Below are 19,051 nucleotides of genomic sequence, written 5' to 3' on the forward strand. Positions count from 1 at the left end.
TCCCAAGAAGGGACGATACTTTCTTTGATTAGAATTAATCATATCGGCCAAAAGCCTCAATAAGAAAAATCTGACTGGGGCCTCAACTAATTCCATACTTTAAAATTCTTCAGTTTTCTCACACTTCATATCTAATCTTCTAGTTGCTTTTTCAGTGAAGACACAAAACAGGATATAAATGACTTACGTTTTGTAAGGGTAAATGCGAAAAAAAGCAAGCAAATGTCCTTTCTAGTCTTGGCTTTGGGACTATCCTTTCAAGGACTAAGTGTTCTTAAATCGCACAAATCTTCCCCTTTAAAATCAAACAGAGACTGCTTTCATCAGCTAAGTCACAGTTAGAGACAGCATCCTTAATGCCTTGGGTGTTACTGGCCTCGACTGCCCTCCTACCCATAAAGGACTTTTCCTTCTCAAGTTTATTTTGGTATCAGGAGAACTTGGAACTGGACGGATTGAGCTTCACACCCCACCATCTCCTCCACACCCAGTTGTTCTGGACCAATTCAGGTCCAAACTTTCCTCTTCTTACACCAAGTGGTAGGATGAGGAAGCAGAGAGGAAAAAAAAAAAAAAAAAAGAACATTTGCCCAACTCTTGTCTCTCACTCTGGAATGAGACAGGCCCTCAGACTGCTCTCCACAGGAAGGTGACATTTGGCAAGCTTGGCCTACACCTCTGAATATCACTTAGCCAAACAGGCCTATTTAAGGACCCTCCCACCAGGCTCCCACTGAGCTACTCACCTGCCAGGACTTCTGTTCGTTTAAACAGACTGTCTGAGTGCTTCTCAGTATACACATTTGTATCCTCTTCAGCGGGGTCCATTTTCCTTTCTGAGTCAGAGAGATGAACTTTTTCCTTATCAATTTCTTCAGGTGACTGATAAGGGAAAAGATTATAAAGATCATTTTTAATGTGCTAGAAAGAAGAGAAAACAGAAGTACATTTCCAAGGTTTATTTTTTTTCCAACAATGAATTTGGGAAATAATTATGATGTTTATACCAACGGGTGATTCCTGGGGTAGAGCCATGCTCTCCATGGTTCTGTAAAACACCATCACAGGTAGAGGCAAGATGGCCACTTAGTGAGTTCAAGATAATCCAAATGACAAGGTTATGTTGTTTTAGTTGACATTTCATAAGATCTGTTTTCTTACCACGCCTCTGACTTCAGGTTCCAGCTCTCTCTGGCTGTGCCAACCCAAGAAACATGGTCCCAATTCTCCTTATTCCTTCATCTCTTTGCTACACTGGGCACTGTGATGATGATGGCTTCCTTTCAGGCCCTCCCTCCAGGTGTTCTCCAAGGGCTCTTCCTGCTACCAACTCTGTGCAGTAGCCCACCAGACTTACTCAGCAATGCTCCCCTCTACCTTCAGGGGTCTGGGCTCTAGAAGCAGCTCCCATGTGATTCTGACCAAATTATACCACTTTCCTGAACCTTGGTGTCTACCTCCATTTAACAAAGGGCACTGTGAGGTTCTTGGGTTTTCCACAATCTAAAGCACAAATCCAAGATGGCAACTCTCAGAAGCTCATCTCCAGTCAGCATTAACCCCAAACACCCAGCAGTGTGCAGGACACTAACCCTTGGCTGTATCACTGAATAATATCAACCTTCTTTTCTATTTCCATTAATCATACCAGCTATTCTTTTGGACCCCCAAAGTTATTTGAGCACATTTCAAATTGTATGTTTTGCCATGGCACAGTCCTATCAACTTGCCTTCCACCAGTCTTTCAAATAAAGTGCCTTCCTTGGATTTCCATTTTCAGAGCCTTGTTCATGTGTTTATTACATCACACCCACCTTCTTACAGCAACCTTTAACTATCAGGCTGAAGTTCTTGTTGACCAACACTATTGAGGGAAACACTGTCAACTCCCTTGGCTATTAGTGTAGACAATAATCCTTATCAGCTCTACTAGTCTTTCTACAAACACCTAAATCCATTTTCATTAGGACTCTATGCTGTGGCCAAATGATTGCTTTCTGGAGGCCAGGGTTCATCCAAAATGTCAGCGTGCTACTCAAGCCTAGAGGGTTAAAAACATAAAAAGACCTCACTTTCCTGGAGTGCCTGAAAGTATTCCCAGGAAGGATCACTAACTAGATCAGGCAGGCCAGGTGGCTCTGTCTGAACTCTGGAGTATATTAGGTCATGGGTCCCTGCCTCAATGAACAGAGGCTTCCAATGAAGATGGCATACACATCATCAAGTGGGATAAAGAAGGTCTGTCAACGCTTCCCCAAACTGCAAGAAACCCTATACTGCCTTCAACCTCAACCTGGCATGACTTACAGAAAGCACAGACCACAGAGAATTATTTCACTGCTGCACAACACGCACCCAGCATGCACCCACTCACTACGATCTACATTACTGAAACAAGAAAATATGAAAGGTCTTCCCAGGTCTTTGTGAACCAAAGTACAACAGAAAGAGCTCACTGGCAGCATTTTGCCTGCATTTTCTTCATTCTTCCCATGGAAAACTTGTTACTAACTGGCATGGTGGAAGGACAGACAGCTCAAGAGCTGAGCGAATGGATTCTCTAGGTTCTCATGTAATATCCTTTTCACTGCTCAGTAGCACTGCTCCCAGCAGTTAGGAAAGGGAAGCAAAAACTCAACCAGGTGGCTACTCAGGCTTGTCACTAGGGAAAAGGGTAAGCAAGTTCCAGTGGTCATTAAGATGGATATAGCAGCTACTGGGATATGAAAGACTGAATTTAACTTAGCCACATCCTTTGTGTCCCATTACTATGTTGAATCCCATGAATTCCCCTCAGATTTTCTGAGTCTCTATAATCATTTGTGAGACTTGACACAATTCCCTCTGACTTTGCTTCTGATCTGCATTTCAGGGGTCTGTGGGTGTGGGGACAGGCAGTCTCCACAGAGCTGGGGTCACCATGCACTAATAGGGACAGTCCATCCGTGCACAAGCTTCCAGGTGCTCTGGATGAAACATTCGTTCTTTACACTGAAACACTTTATTGTACAGAAGCAAGGGTTTGACCCTTGTCAATTGTCTACACTATTGTCTACACTAATAGCCAAGGGAGTTGACAGTGTTTCCCTCAATAGTGTTGGTCAAGAATTATTTCTACAGTACAGAGCGAATCTGAAATACCTTAGCTCTTGTATGTATGTGCAAGATGAAATTACAAAAAGGCACCATAGATGATTAAACGAAGTCAATTAAAGATCTGTCACATCCACGTCTGGTGTTTTTGATGCTGTGGAAATGTATCAGAAGTAAAAGACTGAAAGCAATGCTCTGCTTCCACAAACAACTGTGTTCTTTTTATTTCTGTCACATAAATTTACAACAAACTAGACAGAATATCTGTGACAGTGACACTGATGCCACTGTCAGACCCATTCGAAAGCAGTCTATGTTAATGGCATCCTAGAGGCAATGTTTAATTTAGTTGTACCGCCATGTAACTATAAGATAGCAAATGAAATCACTTAATATTCACTATCAACATTATCATTATCAGTACCTAGAATAATGTTTGACACCTAATGAGCAGCATTTAATAAACCTCTCATGAAGAGATGAATGATGACTCCGTTGAATACAAATGATACTAGGCAGATAAATAGGTGTTAAAATGTTTGGGGATTCTTAATTTCTGAGCTCATCTGCCAAACATCTATCTTCTTTATCTAGATCTCATGCAATTACTTCCTTAAAGCCAATTTTAAAAAATTTAAATCCATTTTCAATCCATTCCTGTCAACTGATCAGAACGCTACTGTCACATTAGGTTTTGCTTAGGATACAACTCTTGACCCCTGAAAGCCAAAATGGAGTTTCCTGCCTCAAGCTACTGGGTCCTGAAAGTCACGGACTTCAAGAGATTCAGTCACAAGTGATCAAATAAAACTGTGGTAATGCCAAATGCGTCCTTCAATGGCCACACTGGATAACTGCCGCACACTTCTGAGGACCCTCTCCCCATCCAACCATCAATAACACCCATTACTTCTCATTTCTACCCATCTCCCATCCTTCTTTCATTCATTCAACTTCACATGTTTATGGAGCAGCTACCATGAGTGGAGCCAGAACATGTGAGGTACATCTGCCTCAGGGTTCAGAGACCTTCTCCTTTTCCCCTATGACCTGGCCCGGAAGTTCGTCTGCCACCAACAGGAACTGGCCCATCTTAACCCTGCAGAGCACACTCCAGATTACAGAGGACGGAACATGGCTCCTTCCCTTCTGTGGAAAGGTATGCAGCTCTGTCCCTCACACTCCTGTTCACAGGCCCTGAGGGTGCATTGGGGCTGGGAGGGAAAACCAATTCACTCTGACAAAGGGAGGAAAATGAAAGCGTGCGATGGCCCCCAGGTGTTCCTACCTTTTCAAGGTAGGGGGCACCTCTTCCTCCAGAGAAGACGCGTCGCTACCGACAGGAGACAGCCTTCCACCTCCTGTCTCCTATGAAAGCCTGGCAGCGTCTCACTTCCAACCAAAGAACGAATGAGCTCTCAAAGGGGACACTTGTGTTTCTGGGTTTTCGTAACCAGCCTGCTACCCTGGGCCCATCAACAAAGTCTACTACTGCAGTTATATGCACTCATTTGGTGAACTGCCTTGGTCTCTACAGCTTACTGGGTCTCAGGTGACATGCTCTATGCACCCACAATTAGTCTTCTCAAGGACCCATGAGGAATGGCTCAGAGAGCTAAGAAATTTGACCAGATGCAGGATTTAAAGCCTAGACCTTCTTCAGACATTTTTTTTAAAAAGATTTTATTTATCTGGTAGAGCGTGCATGAGGGACAGACAGCACACAGAGCAGGGGGAGGGACAGAGGGAGAGGGACAAGCAGACACCATGACGAGCACGGAGCCTGCAGTGGGCCTTGATCCCAGGACCCTGAAATCATGAGCTGAAATCAAGAGCCAGACACCTAACCCACTGAACCACGCAGGCACCCCTTCTTCAGACTTTCATTTGCATTTTCCAACTTCAATAGCTCACCCAGTAGTGACTGGTCAACTAATTACAATATCATGACTATACGGCCAAAATCACCTGTCTTGTAGTTTTCACTAGCTAGTAATTTTGCTGTGTTCTAAACCCAAAGAGCTTATTTCTTAATAACTCAGCTCTCAAAATGAATATACTGGGATGTAACCACAGATATCATTATCACTGAAAGAGGGCAAAGTCTGTAGGCCACTGATGATAGGCCTAAGGGAGACGTTCAGAAATAATGAGACAGGTACCTAGAGTGTCCTTACTCCATAACCTGTTTTAGCACACGTAAAAGTTCACAATGGTTTTAACTCAGAATAAATTCTTTATGAAATGAAAACAACTTTTCGTGGCTGAAGCCCAAATAAACAGAAAACATTTTGCTTCTTAACTGGGCTGTGAGATCCTTCTAGAAGGAGCACCCTATAAAAGATACCCACATATAAACTAGGCCTGGATGATAAAAGTAGTAGGAAGAAGGACCTCCTGAGCTAGGAAGAGACACAGAGGAAGCTTAAATGGAGGAACCTTAAATGCGTATCGCTCAGAGAAAGAAGCCAGTCTCAAAAGGCTACATATTGCATGGTTCTAACAACAACAAAGTAGTAGGTGGGTAAATGTCAAAACGATCATGGAGAGTAAGGAAGAGCCATTCACAGCAATATAATGAAAAGATCATGCGTCCTCACACCATTTTAAATGGGGGATCTCAAAAGGTACATTCTGGGCAATTTTAAAAACCATTTACAAGAACCTGCTAGTGCAATGCAAAACAAACACACCTTTGTCTGAGCAGGTATCTTGTTCTGTATCTTCAGTGTTGTGGTTTCCACTTTCGGAACAGCACTCGTGAACCCTATCTTTGGAAGTGGTCGGGATGTTGTCAGCTCTGGGCTCTCTACATCCTCATCAGCTCCTGGGAAAAAAACAGGCAAAGATGAGCAGAACACAGGAATCCCAACACAGGCTTCTCTATGAGCAGAGAGTGCTGTGCGGGGTGGACACTGACAGGGTCAGGTGCTTCCAAACCACCCACTCCCCGAGAATCCCACACTAACCTTCCCGCAGCTTCCATTACGACAAGGTGATTTCAGAGTGATCTGCGGGCAGCCTGGCATTTCTCTGTAATACCATCCCCAATGCTCTCAAGGAGCTCTTCTTTTACTTCCATGTTCAAATCTCTCCTGCCCACAAGATTTCTTCCTTTCCTATGCTGAAATACGCTACATTTCTCATTTTCAAACACGACATAACAATAAGAAAGGCAGACTCTCCCGCGGCAGACCCTTTATTCTGAGGGGAACAGCTGCCCTCTCTCTCCCCTCTTTTATAGCCAGACTTTTCCAGTGGCATGGTGGGTCCTCATGAGAGCTCCCTTCCTCACCAGCAATCCACTCTGCTGGCCTCCCTCTAGTGAGATTTCCCATGTCATCATGCTATCAGTGACATTTGTCAATGAGGTCACCGACGTCCTCTGTGCTGCCATATCCAAAGCCGTTTTCCAAAGTGGCCCTCCTCTAATGGGTACCCCCTCGCACCACTGGACACTGGTCAATGATCATCTACTTCTTCATATGCTCTTTGGGCTTCTAGAACTTTGACTTCACAGTTTTCCCCTATACCTCTTGGGCTACTCTTCTAAGTGTCCTTTGCAGGCTCATTCTCTTTTGACCTGGATGCAAGATATCAGAGTCCCTTAAGGTTCTGCCCTAGGCGGTTTCTTACTCTACCCTTTTCTCCCTCACTCACACTCCTGGCTTCAATTACTATCTAAATAGAAAGGAAACTGAAGTTTGTATCATTAGCTTAATTAACACTCCTCTGAAATGGAGACCTACATATGCCACTGGCCTGCTTGACCATTCTCACTCAAAGGACTCAATTGTCCACCTCTCAATGTTCAAAACAGAGCTCACAATCTCCTCTCCCCGCCCTCCACCTCTCACCCCCGTCCTCCCACAAACCTGGTTGTCGTCCTGTGTTACCTGGCAGTGGATGGAACCCTCCAGTCTTATAAATCACAACCCTGACTTCTTCCTTACCCCCACCTTGAACTGATCACCTCAGTTTGGATTTTATTTTAATAGGTCTTCATCCCACCACCTTTCCACAGTTTCAGAACCACCAGCCTGATCCACTCCACTGTGATCTGTCCATAAGCCACCAGACCTGCCTTCTTCCCAAGAGCCCCCCCCCCCCAGTCCACTGCCCACAGACCAGCTGCGACCCCATCACCCTTCTGTTTAAAACCATTACAACGGCACCCCACTGCTCCTGAGATGAAAAGAAAATGCCTCAGCCCAGCCCTGCATGGTCCAGCCCTGGTTGGACCTGGTTGGGCATTGGAAAGTACGTGTGTTCCATCTACCATTTTTAACCAGAACTCTTATGTTTGACTTTCTAGCTTCCTTGAGCATCACTTTCCCGTCTCGTCTGTTCCCTGATGGCCTGTCGGAAGCTCTGACCCGACCAACTCCTCATTCACCTCCAGACTTCAGCACAATGGTCATTCCCCATTTCATTCTCCCGTCCATATTATAGAGTCCTCTGTTAAATGGCTTTCTTAGCCAAAGTACATTTACCACAAATGTGTAATCATGTGTTTATTTCTAGACTACTGAATGAAGTTGTCATCCCCCCACGCGCCCCCCCCCCCCCCATAATGAGACTGGAAGGTCCGTAAGGCTCTGGCCTCTCTGGAGCCTCTGTTTTGCTCTGGTTTGCTCTCTGAGTGCCTGACAGACTCGCCAGCACATACAGGCTCCGATCCAGTATTTGTTCAACAGTGACTAACCACCAATGCCACCTGGACACTATTTTTTTCTTTTGGCCTTCTGACCACCAGAATAGCATCTGAGAATTTCTCACATTCAAATACAACATTCTTTTTAAGTGATCATTTGTCAAACGTGTAACAACTCAAACTCAAAACTCTACCTCAAACTAACCCGCTTCCTCAAACAGGAATGAGTAATGAATACCTCCAAATTCCTCACAGAATCAGGCAACGTAATAAGCAGTACAGAAGAGGTAACATGCTAGAAACAGGGCAAGAGCTGTGACTGTGTTGCTTTTATTTCTGTTTAAAGTCACATTTTTAAAAAATATTCTATCAACTATCTCCTTTAACTTGAGCACGTACACTCATCCTCAGACAGAGAAGAAATGGTAGGGTATATTTGAAATAAACACGGGATTTGGCATTAAAAACAAGTCCAGTACTGGTTCCGACATATTTAGCTGTGTGACCTTGGGCGAGAAATGTTGGAATCTTAGTGTCCTCAGGTGTAAAATGGGGATAACTTACTCTTAGACGTTTGCATGTGACAGATATCAGAAAGCACTATACACATAAAACAGCAGTATGTAAATACATCATTAACAATGACGGCTCCAGAAACCCACTGCTCTTTTCTATCAGCCCACCTGATTTTTTTTTTTTAAAGATTTTATTTATTTATTTGACAGAGAGAAATCACAAGAGAGAGAGGAGGAAGCAGGCTCCCTGCTGAGCAGAAAGCCCAATGTGGGGCTCGAACCCAGGACCTGGGATCATGACCTGAGCCGAAGGCAGCGGCTTAACCCACTGAGCCACCCAGGCGCCCCCCCACCTGATTTTCTATCAAAGTCTTACACATTATACACTTGATTTGTTCCTGCAATGAATCATTTCCTTACAAAAGATTTTTCTCAATGCCAAATGAAAAATTTTCCATTAAGGGCTTTCAAGATGCCCTTTGTTCATAACAGTTACAAATACGAATCACCAAAGTAGGAGGCTCTGTTGTGAGAGAGAAGAGATTTTTGTAAGGTTGACAATTCCCTCAAGCTAGCCTTCTTCCATCAGAGACAGAGGAGCGATCTGCCTTGGCTAGTTCTTCTACTGTATTTATCATCTTTATTCAAATAGATGGCCCCCCTGCCCAAACCAGAGACCTGGGAGCCCCCAGGATCATATCTCCATCATCCCTGACTTGCAAGCTCTCCTTGTTTCCCCTGGCCTGAGACATCCCACCCCGGAGCCCGTTTCCAACTGGGAAATTGCTGCTGACACCATCTTGCCCAGAATCAACATCGTCTCCTCTCTCTCCATTACAAAACCATCTGCTTCCCAGCCTTCAACACATCATGGCTTTGGTCTCCTCTCCTGTTTTATGTGTCCTTGTGAGTTTAGGACCAATTCCTTTATTGACAGCTTAGTTGGGCATTGGAAAGTATATGTGTTCCATCCACCATTTTTAACCAGAACTCTATGTTTGACTCAAATTTTTGTTGTACAGCACTCTCCATATTATATAACTCAGGACATGGTGGTACAATTATTTTTTCTGATTTCTGCATTTCTCTCAGTCTCTTGGTTCCTTGAAGACAGGGACCAAAGTCCTTCTCATCCTTATGTCCCAAGAAGATGGTGTAAGTCTGGCATACAGTGAGTGGCTGGAGTGTTCATATTCATTAATGCCCATTCTTGAGTCCACCAATATCATGGCCCATCTCCTCACCTGGGAAGTACCCTCTAGGCCTCTGATCATTTTCCTCCAGTCCATTTGCTTTCCCATTAGATAGCTAAGATAGGAGTGAGGACAGAGGGCACACTAGCCAAAACCCTGAGGAATCCCAGTTTCCAGCTGGGACTGGGCATCAGCTAGACAGGGTGCCCTAATTCTAGAGTAACTTATTATGACATACGAGGCAAGTCAACAAAGGAGGAAAAAGGAACTCTCGAGTCTGACTCCCCTGTCCTTAGCCCAGCTCCATTACTCTCCGATAGTGTGATTTGAGGCTAGTTACTCAATCTCTCCGTGTCTTGGGCTTTGCCACGTGAAGACTGAAGAGGTAACAATCTGTCCTTATAGAAATGTTGGAAGTATAGCAACAGACACAGTACAGGCTTTACGAATTCTAGTTACAACTAGAACTACTACCGTTAAGCTGTGAATCAGTATACCTTTAAGCAGTGCCAGCCAGGGGGGTCTCCAAAATCTAGAATGATGCACTTCTTTGCTGCAATACTCTGCCCAGAGCTGGAGCCAAGGCGAAAGCAATGTGGATCTCAGTGAAGGCTTAGCTCTATGTGATTAGTGTATTCTCGATTTCAAACGACCCACTCCAAACTCCTTTCGCCTGCACAGGTAGGTGGCAGAGAAGCCGGACGATGTACCTGCTTTCTTTCTATTAAACTTCAGGACAATCCTGGCAGAAGTCAGGAAAATGACTGGGACAACGTCTGCAGATCTAACAACTCTTAGATTCTAAGATCTACGAAATGGGGGGAAAAAAAGGGGTCCATATTTATTATCTCTTGGGACATTTTGAAGATAGTTACAAAGCACTTTTGAGGTGCTAAAGGAAAAAAAGAGGTGCCAAGAGTGAAAGATATTAATAGTGTTGTGGGCTCTGGAGAACAACTCTTTCCACACTCATTCTGCATGTGTGGTATCTATCACTTCCCCAAGAATATCTAGGGCTATTTTTACATTCAAATTGCTCACTGTTACTAGGTCAGCCATTACCTCTCTCATCTTTCTCAGACTTGCTGGTTTCCAACTTAAAACACTCACTTCTATACAGGTAGACCTCAACAATTGATTTCAGTCTGCTCTGGGTCATCCTGAAGCTCAGGCCAGTCTGATTTCGGACATCTACGTTCAGCATAACTTTTACCATCTGTTGAATCTACAGTGAAAACCAAGCAAGAAAGGTCCTGGATAAGACTTTCCTAACATACTCCTGAACTCAAATTTCTGACTTGATTATTCACTGAATATATGCACAAGATTTTCTTCCTTTCCACCTTATTTGGGGGGGGGGGGCAGGGCGGGCATTCCTGGTACAGGTGACATATTTCACGTGTGGTAGATTGCAGAAATGCCCAAATCCTTTACTCCCCCCACCTTGTGTCCATATCCTCTGTAACGTGAGTTTGTATATCCTTTCGTCAAGACTTAAAAGTCTGGGAGGCACCTGGGTAGCCTCAGTTGTTAAACATCTGCCTTCAACTCAGGTCATGATCCCAGGGTCCTGTGATTGAGCCCCACATCGGGCTCCCAGCTTAGCAGGAAGCCTGATTTCCCTCTCCCACTCCCACTGCTTGTGTTCCCTCTCCCTGTCTCTCTCTTCCATCAAATGGATAAATAAAATCTTAAAAAAGACTTGGACTCTGGGCTGCCTGTGACTTGCTCTTGACTAATAAAATATGGTATGGTTGCTGTGCCAATTCTAAGCCTTAGTGTGCAAGAGGCTTTGCACACTTCCATGTGCTCTCTTACGATCTCTGCATCCTCCCTTCAACAAATGGCTGGCCCGCTACAGGAGGGGGAGACTGTGCAGACCAAAGCCAAGTCTGCCCCAGAGCTGGGACAGAGCGCAACCAACATCAGTAAAGCTGCAAACCCAGCCTACAGATGACCATGAACATGCACGGGGGTCCAGTTAGCCCAGCCTAGATTGCCATCCTGCAGAAAAATAAGCTAACAAACAGCTGTGGTTTTTAGCTGCTACATTTTGGGGTGTTTTGCCGTCCAGCATTACTGAGGTCATAGGTTACAGATATACTAGCGGAACGAGGATATCACTGTATCTTCATTTTGCTGCTCTGATACATTCTCTCTCCTCCTCTTGAGTAAGCCCGCACAACCCTTTTCGGTTCCACGCATACTCTGGAACACTGGGTTGGTGGCTTCAAGAAACTCGTGTCTGAGGGATTGCTTTAAGGGTGGCTTTCCACTTTTATCGCTCTGAAAGCCTTCGTAATAAAATTAAAACTAATGTTAACAGAACAAGGACTACCTGCCAAGCACCAAACTCTTAAGAGCTCAAGAGGTGTTAACCCCTTTGAGCCTCGCCAACAACCTAGGTGACAGAGACTAGCACTACTTTCCATTGTATAAAGGCAGAAACGGAGACTCAGCCAAGTCCAACATAGTCCCGAGACCTCACAGCTACAGTGACAGACGCTAGAATACTAGAACATGCATCCAGGCATTCTGGCTCCTAAGGTGTGTCCTTACCCACCGTGCATCCTGCCTGTCTCCTTGAAATAAACCCCAGGAGTGCGTATGCATATGCATGTGCATGTGCGCGTGTGTGCGTGTGCGTGTGTGTGCATGAGCACGCATACACGCCAGCATGAAGAATGGAGGCGCTCCCGGCAGGAGCCGGCCTTACCCGAGCCTGACGCAGAAGCATAGTCGTCGTCATCGATAGGATACACTCCCGAAGCGTCTTCGATGGAGCTGTTGTCGAGGTACATGTCTTTATCAGAGGTCAGCTCTGCTCTCTGAGAAAAGAACGAGAAGGGATTCAGGATGGTGAGAGATCCAGAAACATGCTCGTTTAAGCTGACCATTCAGGTTTACACCACAGTGACTACCCCCTTTCTCCTCCAGCCCTCTGAACCCATCCTGATAAGGTAGACCAAGTCACCGATCGGCTGACCACAGACAAACCTCTCGCCCCCAAGGGAAGCTTCCATAGCCTAATCCAGGAGAAGGAAACAGCTCAGAGACCTAAGCACCTATCAGGGGCTTACTTCATTATATTCCACTAAACCTGTCTGAGTTCAGTGGTCCCAATGCTGGTTGTAAGCCAGCTCAGGCATTCCGTCACAAGGTCATTGTGGGGCTCCCTTGCTGGAGAACTACCAAACACCCAGATTATTTAAGACTTTCTTGGGGATGAATACAACGGTATTACCCACACTCAGGCCACATCACCCAGGGAGCTAACAAGGCCCACCAAACGTCTGCAGGCCGGGCCACGCTCAGGGCTTTGTCACTGTGGCCAAGAGCTCCCCAGGTGTCCCAGCAGCCCGGAGCGTGCAGACGCCAGGTGGGGAGGGCACCCTGCAGGCAGCCGTCCCCAGGGGGCTCCTCTGACAAGAGCCAAAGCCCTCCCTGAGCCCATGTCTAGGGTTTACTGGCTTAGCAGAGCCTTAATGACAAATGCAGATAAAGCCACACAAGCACATTCTTTTTATATTACTGGCACTTGGAACCAGCAAATCACATACTTCACATGGAGAGGGATCATTCTCGAAGTAGGCCAGCTTCACAGCTTCTGAGCTCTTCAGTAAGCATTTTTGTATTAAAATTCAACCTCATCCTGGCCAGAAGAGTAACTCACATGAATGGAAGGCAGAGTAGACATATCATTTTTTTTTTAACGATTTTATTTATTTATTTGACAGAAAGCGATCCCAAGTAGGCAGAGAGGCAGGCAGAGAGAGAGGGGGAAGCAGGTCCCTGCCGAGCAGAGAGCCCGATGTGGGGCTCGATCTCAGGACCCTAAAATCATGACCTGAGAAGGCAGAGGCTTAAACCACTGAGCCACCCAGGCGCCCCTCTTTTTTTTTTTTAAACTGGTTTTAGTAAATTGGTATTTTCCCCACCAGTATCTCAGGAAAACCCAGAAACAAAGCAGACAGATTCTAAACATTTGTGTTCAAAAACAGGCAACACTCATTATTGTCCTATTTTTAAATATTAATAAAACTGAATGTTTGCTCCTAAGACGAATTATAAAAAGTCTCCCTTACTACATTGGCTCTCATTAGATTTCCCCTTAAAATAAAACTCTCTGTTCAGCGGTTGCCGTGACTGGAGCCTTCCTAGGAGGACAGACGGGTCCAGCCCTCCCCAACAGCACTCCTTTATTCTCTCGGGTTTCAGCAGCTGCTTAGAGAAGCAAAGCCATGTAAACCCGAGCCCGTGTTCTCCACAGGGCCTCAGTGCCAACCGGCAGAAAAGCACGGAAGCTTCCTTTGTGTGAGCTTACCAAACTAGCACATTGAGCACGGAGACTCTTAGGGCTGGTTCTTCAGTGAGCTAGCTGGCAGGCATCGAGGGACCACCCTGAGCCAAAAGCCTGGTGGCAGTTTTCTGCTAGAATGGTCAGAGCTGACCTCTGCGATCGGAGGCCATCCTGCATCACACGGGTTTCCAAGGCTATCGTCACCCTTCCAGGCAGTAATTCCCAAAGCTCGTGAACCACATCAGGGTGGTTCCGCAGCTCAACAGTAAACTTAACCGACCCCTCGCCAACTCCCTGCTGCTCTGAGGGCAAGGACTGTACCTCCCCTCTAACCCACCCCCGCTCCCTGTAATCACAGTACCTAGTGTGTATATATAGTAGGTGCTCAGTAAATGCTGTTTGGGCTATTGGGGCTAGCGCTGGAATGCAATATCAGTCCTGCTTATGTTAAACTCTGTCCCGTGACGGTCATCTGGGGGACCGTCTCATTCTTGCTCTCAAATCCTGCCTAGGAAATAGACTCTGACGTCTCCAGTCGCTGGAGGTCCTGTAGTTGTACAATGTGATTTTGGACTTTATAGCATATGAACAGTTTGAGCCCTAAACACCTACTGTTATTTCTCATCGTTTCATGTGTATTTTCTCTTGCCCCTCAGCTGGGTACAACTTGCTGAAGGCCAGTCTTCAATGACCTAGCATGCTCCCTGCCTCTCTCAAAGTGCATGGGTACTCAATAAATATTTGTCAACTGATTGAGATTGCCTAAAACAAACAGGCCTTTGACTCGGGTTTCAGAGTCAACACATGGCAGAGGACCTCCAGGATTCCTACAGTTAAGATCTCTCCATTCTAAGCCTGGGAGATGGTCTGCCCCAAACCTCCCCTACGCATTGCATCGCATCATCTTAAATAACCTAGAGTCTAAGATGTAAGTCAAAGTATCTTTTAACATATGAGAAACCTATTTGTCTTTTCTTAACATTGATTTCATTTTCCTCTTGGCTCTGTCCAAGACGTTGGAGATGGTGTGGTAACACGAAGATATGTAATCCCTACAGGGAAACTGAATTTCTTTTCATTAAGTGAGTCAGTTGTCAGTTCTGACACATCTGTCACAACAGACAGGCAGAGGGGCCAAACACATCTCCCAGGGAATTCTGGCCACCGCAAAGTCCAACCACACTGGGTAGGCCTGACAAGCAACGGACTTCCGCAGGACAACCCTCTGACGAAGCTGCCCGGCCTGAGCAGCTACAGGACTCGGGGAGGAAGCGCGGGTGTGTCGGGAAACGCTGGCTTGCCCTCAGCCACTCGGGGTCTACAGGGCTCCAGCATGGTTTCGGAGCGGACAGGGCGTCTCACGGGTTCAAGGGCGACTAGAGGTACCTGGCTCCTCCATCCTCCAGTGTCATACGAATAATTGTTACATCAAACACACAGTTATCTCCTGCTCGGACATCAGGGGCACCCAGCAGAGGAGGAATTACCAAAATCCTTCCACAGAATCTAATATCGTAACAAGCTGGGCCCCTTTTCACCCTGTAGCAGACAATGCTCAAAGAATACCTCCACTGTCTTTCCTTTAAATAAAAAAAAGACCTTTCCAAATATGACAAATGCCTTTAGTGGGGGCTCCACATTCCAGGCTGAATTTCTGCACTCGCCATGCCTGGAGAGAGAAATGGATTATGCACAAACGCTCTCCTGGGGTAAGATACAAAAGCCACGGAAAGCGGGGACTCAAGACTCCTGCTTCTACACCTAGCCATGTGTGGCCTGCCTCGCTAAGCAGAAAACCCCAGGACACACTCTGAGCACCGTCTTGCTCAATAAGACAGAGCCACTGGACTGAGGGAACGGGGAGAACATTCACACAGGCACAGCCCGGCAGCCTGGAGCAGCAGGCCAACTAGAGGATTTCATAATGATGTTGTTTAATTTGGGACCAACCCTTTCTGTGAGGCTGTGCCAATACTGTTAGCTAACAGGGCTGAGTACGAGCTGGAAGAAAAATAGAGCTGGTTTTTCAGACCTTTTCCCCCTTGGCTGATGCAAGATGTGAATCCAGGAGAGCAGAGGGAAGTTGTGGAAAACTACTAGGTATAGCGAAGAGGAAAATCTCCTGCAAACCAAGGTAGAGGCTGACGCTTCACGCCACCTTCAGCCACAGGACCTGGAAAGCACTAAATTGCCTGCGAGGAGGCCGCAGTTCTCCCCAGAGAACGCACCACTGCCTCAGTCTGGTATCCCACAATGCCTCAAGGCAGGCAAGATACATACCTGCTTCTACACTAACTGCTCCCCTCCTTCTCCAGCCCTCAAACTGCAGCAACCACACCATGTTGGGCCCGGACCGTGAATTCCCAAGGTCTCCTTACTTGGCCACTGGCTAAGTCTTTATGTTTGAATCCATTCTCTGCAGGGGGACCATGCCTCTTAAATGCTACCATATCACCTCAGCTAAAAACCTACTGTTGGTTCTCTGTCACCTACAGGATGGAATTAAAAGTCCTCGGCTTTGAAAGAAGTGCTTTCACGCGAGGGTCTCACCGGTACTTCTGGTGTCAGCTGCTGCCACTTCCTCTACCCAAACCCCAGCCTCCACGACAAACTCAAGGGACCTGGTCACACCAATTTCCATAAAGGAAAGACCTCTGCATGGAAATAAACTCCTTTCAGGATGGAAAATTGAGGCAAGCAATGGTGACCCAGGCTTTACATACTTGAGGATGATGAAAACCAGTATTTTGAGAGAATGATTTAGACCAAACTCTTATGGTATCTGTAATATAAATGAAGAGAGGAACGTTAATTCAATATAACAGCATAAAAGACCCATGCACTGATCTTGGCTTTAGTGCCATCCCCAACCTGTCTATGAGACAGCGACTGTACAAACCTACGTAGTCCGTAGATAAAGTATACCTCGAACAAATATTGTTTCAAACTGCCAGTGTGGAAATCAGTTATTTAGGAATCTGAGGTCTTCCTTGAAAGATACACTGCCTTATCTACTAGATGAATGTCCTCTGACTGCCTTAAACTAGTGCAAGCGATAAACAGTGGTCAAGATAATTAAAGCTCAAAGCAGCAGGTGTTAAATTCACTCTACGCTTTCAACTTAGGTTAATAACAAAGTCAGAAAGTAGAAAATCTAACTATTTATGGACACCAAACATCCCTGCAACTGACCTTCAGAAAATCAGCCTTTGGATATAAAAATAAAATATTCATGTGGCCTTATATTACATTCTGGACCACATCATAGAAGACAAATACCTACACGATGCTCTTAGTTTTAGGATAAAGGCACATCTAGTCCTGATTTAGACTGAAATGTATATTAATTTTTATGGTGATTACAAAGTGTCAGTCAAACTGGCTATAATTTTAGCTTATCTTTCCAGAGATGACTTAATAAACTATCTTGTTACTAGCTAACATACACTACAAATAATAATTACCTAAAATTCCCACCCATATAGTCATTCAGAGATGACACATGTGTCCTTCAGATGAACTTGACAATTCTGGCTTAGGTAAAGCCCAAAGGAACATTAATCTTAAAGCTTGACTGGACATTATAGCCATCAAGATCACCTGTTTATTTCAAAAGTGAAGAAACAGAGCAAAATAGTTTAAAATCATCCTGTCGAGTTGGTGCTCAAACTTGAGCCCAAGACTCAGGACACTTAGTTCTGGGCTCTTTCTGTTACAGTGTAATTCCCCATAACATGAAGTTATCAGAGCCATTCAGCCTGGGGTTCCAAAGGATTAGCTGTAGCTAACTGTTAAGTGTTTATTATGTGCCAGGCATTTTGTGCTAAGTGTTTTATAAGCACTGGCACATTTAGTCACCTCAGCAATCTCCAATGCAGCAATCTCCAACATACAGATCAGAAGTGGGGAGCAGAATTCATATCGAAGTCTGAACTTCAAAATGTATGCTCATTGAGAGTGCTGGCCATCCTGTGACTACTTTCCTGCCTGCTCTTCCGGTGATTCACACCTAATCATCATAAAGGTCCCAAGAAGAACTGCAAAAGAGTCACATTGACCTGCTGGATCCAGCACGTACAAACTCTGGCCATGGAAATTCTCCCTCCAGAATACCTATTTAACATCTTTCAGAATTAGCATTCTTGGCATCCTAGATAGGAAAAAAATTCTACGTTAAGAGTCAGAGTTCTAGCTTAAAAATTCCTTCTCTGCCTCATGTCCAGTAAGTTCCCCATATGAAGGATGCCTGGAGTCATGAACATCAATGGCCACTCCTTTCAGTAACACCTTCCTTTCTACCAAGTATCCCAGCCAAACCAAAGAGGTAACAGAAGAGCCCTATGTTTATCGCTGGAAAAAGATACTGTTGTCCTTGAATAGATGACCTTTGCTGGTTATGTAAGCTTATAAGCAAATACTGTTGTATTTACAAGCACGTATTTTAAGGGTTTGTTTACAGCCAACTACCTGGTACCTTATCACAATCCCAGGCTTACTCTAAATCCTGTATAAAATACATACAAAAGCCAAGGTCAAAGGTGAGATCACACGTGAAAGAAAATTTATAAATTCTTTACTTAAGAAAGCTAAAGTGTTTTACTTTTTCTTTTTTAAAGATTTGAGAGAGAGAGAGCGAGCAGGCACCTGCTTGTGTGCACAAGTCGGGAGAGGGGCAAAGAGGGAGAGGGAGAGAATCAGACTCCCCGCTGAGTGGGGAGCCCAAGGCGTGGCTACTTCTCAGGACCCTGAGATCATAACCTGATCTGAAATCAAGAGTCAGACGCTTAACTGAGCCACCCAGGAACCCCTAAAGCCTTTTAAGAAACACTTTAGGGTACCTTCCATAAAGTGGGGAATGGATTTACAGGCATGCCTCAGAAATATGGCAGGTTTGGTTTAAGTGGCAATAGCATTATATCCTAAAAAACCCAATCTACGTAACTTAATTATACAACATTGCTAAAAAAATGCTAATCATCATGCAAGCTTTCAGTGAGTTGTAATCACTGATCACTGTAACAAGTATAAAAATTAAAAGTATGAAAGACTCCCAAGAATTACCAAAATGTGACAGGAACAAAGTGAGCAAATGCTGTTGGAAAAAATGGCGCTGACAAACTTGCTGAATGCAGGGTTGATGTAAACCTTCAATTTGTTAAAAACAAACAAACAATAACCAAAACACAATACCTGCAAAAAGCAAAATGAAACAAGGTATGCCTCTAAATTATCTATTTGCACATATTGGGAAAAATAAATCCAAATTCTGAAAAAAAAAATCGTTCGGTTTCATGAA

At 44.9% G+C, this 19,051-nt stretch overlaps 1 protein-coding gene and 1 long non-coding RNA gene across 3 annotated transcripts in view; one reads left to right on the top strand and one right to left on the bottom strand.

Moving 5' to 3' along the window:
• Nucleotides 1–1,373, top strand: part of LOC125097577 (uncharacterized) — a 41,052-nt gene extending 39,679 nt beyond the window's left edge. For both annotated transcript variants that reach the window (XR_007126558.1, XR_007126559.1), the window contains one exon: nucleotides 1,179–1,373. This is a non-coding gene — a long non-coding RNA (uncharacterized LOC125097577). The remainder of the gene's footprint in view (nucleotides 1–1,178) is intronic.
• SDC2 (syndecan 2) overlaps nucleotides 1–19,051 on the bottom strand; it is a 103,527-nt gene that overhangs the window by 1,446 nt on the left and 83,030 nt on the right. Inside the window, exons 2-4 of the mRNA XM_047725338.1 lie at nucleotides 12,172–12,283; nucleotides 5,787–5,920; nucleotides 747–882 (exon numbers count right to left, since the gene is read on the bottom strand). Of these exons, the coding sequence (XP_047581294.1) occupies nucleotides 747–882; nucleotides 5,787–5,920; nucleotides 12,172–12,283 (382 nt within the window). The remainder of the gene's footprint in view (nucleotides 1–746; nucleotides 883–5,786; nucleotides 5,921–12,171; nucleotides 12,284–19,051) is intronic.

This window comes from Lutra lutra, chromosome 4 (genome assembly GCF_902655055.1).
Source record: "Lutra lutra chromosome 4, mLutLut1.2, whole genome shotgun sequence".
Taxonomy (NCBI): Eukaryota; Metazoa; Chordata; class Mammalia; order Carnivora; family Mustelidae; genus Lutra; species Lutra lutra.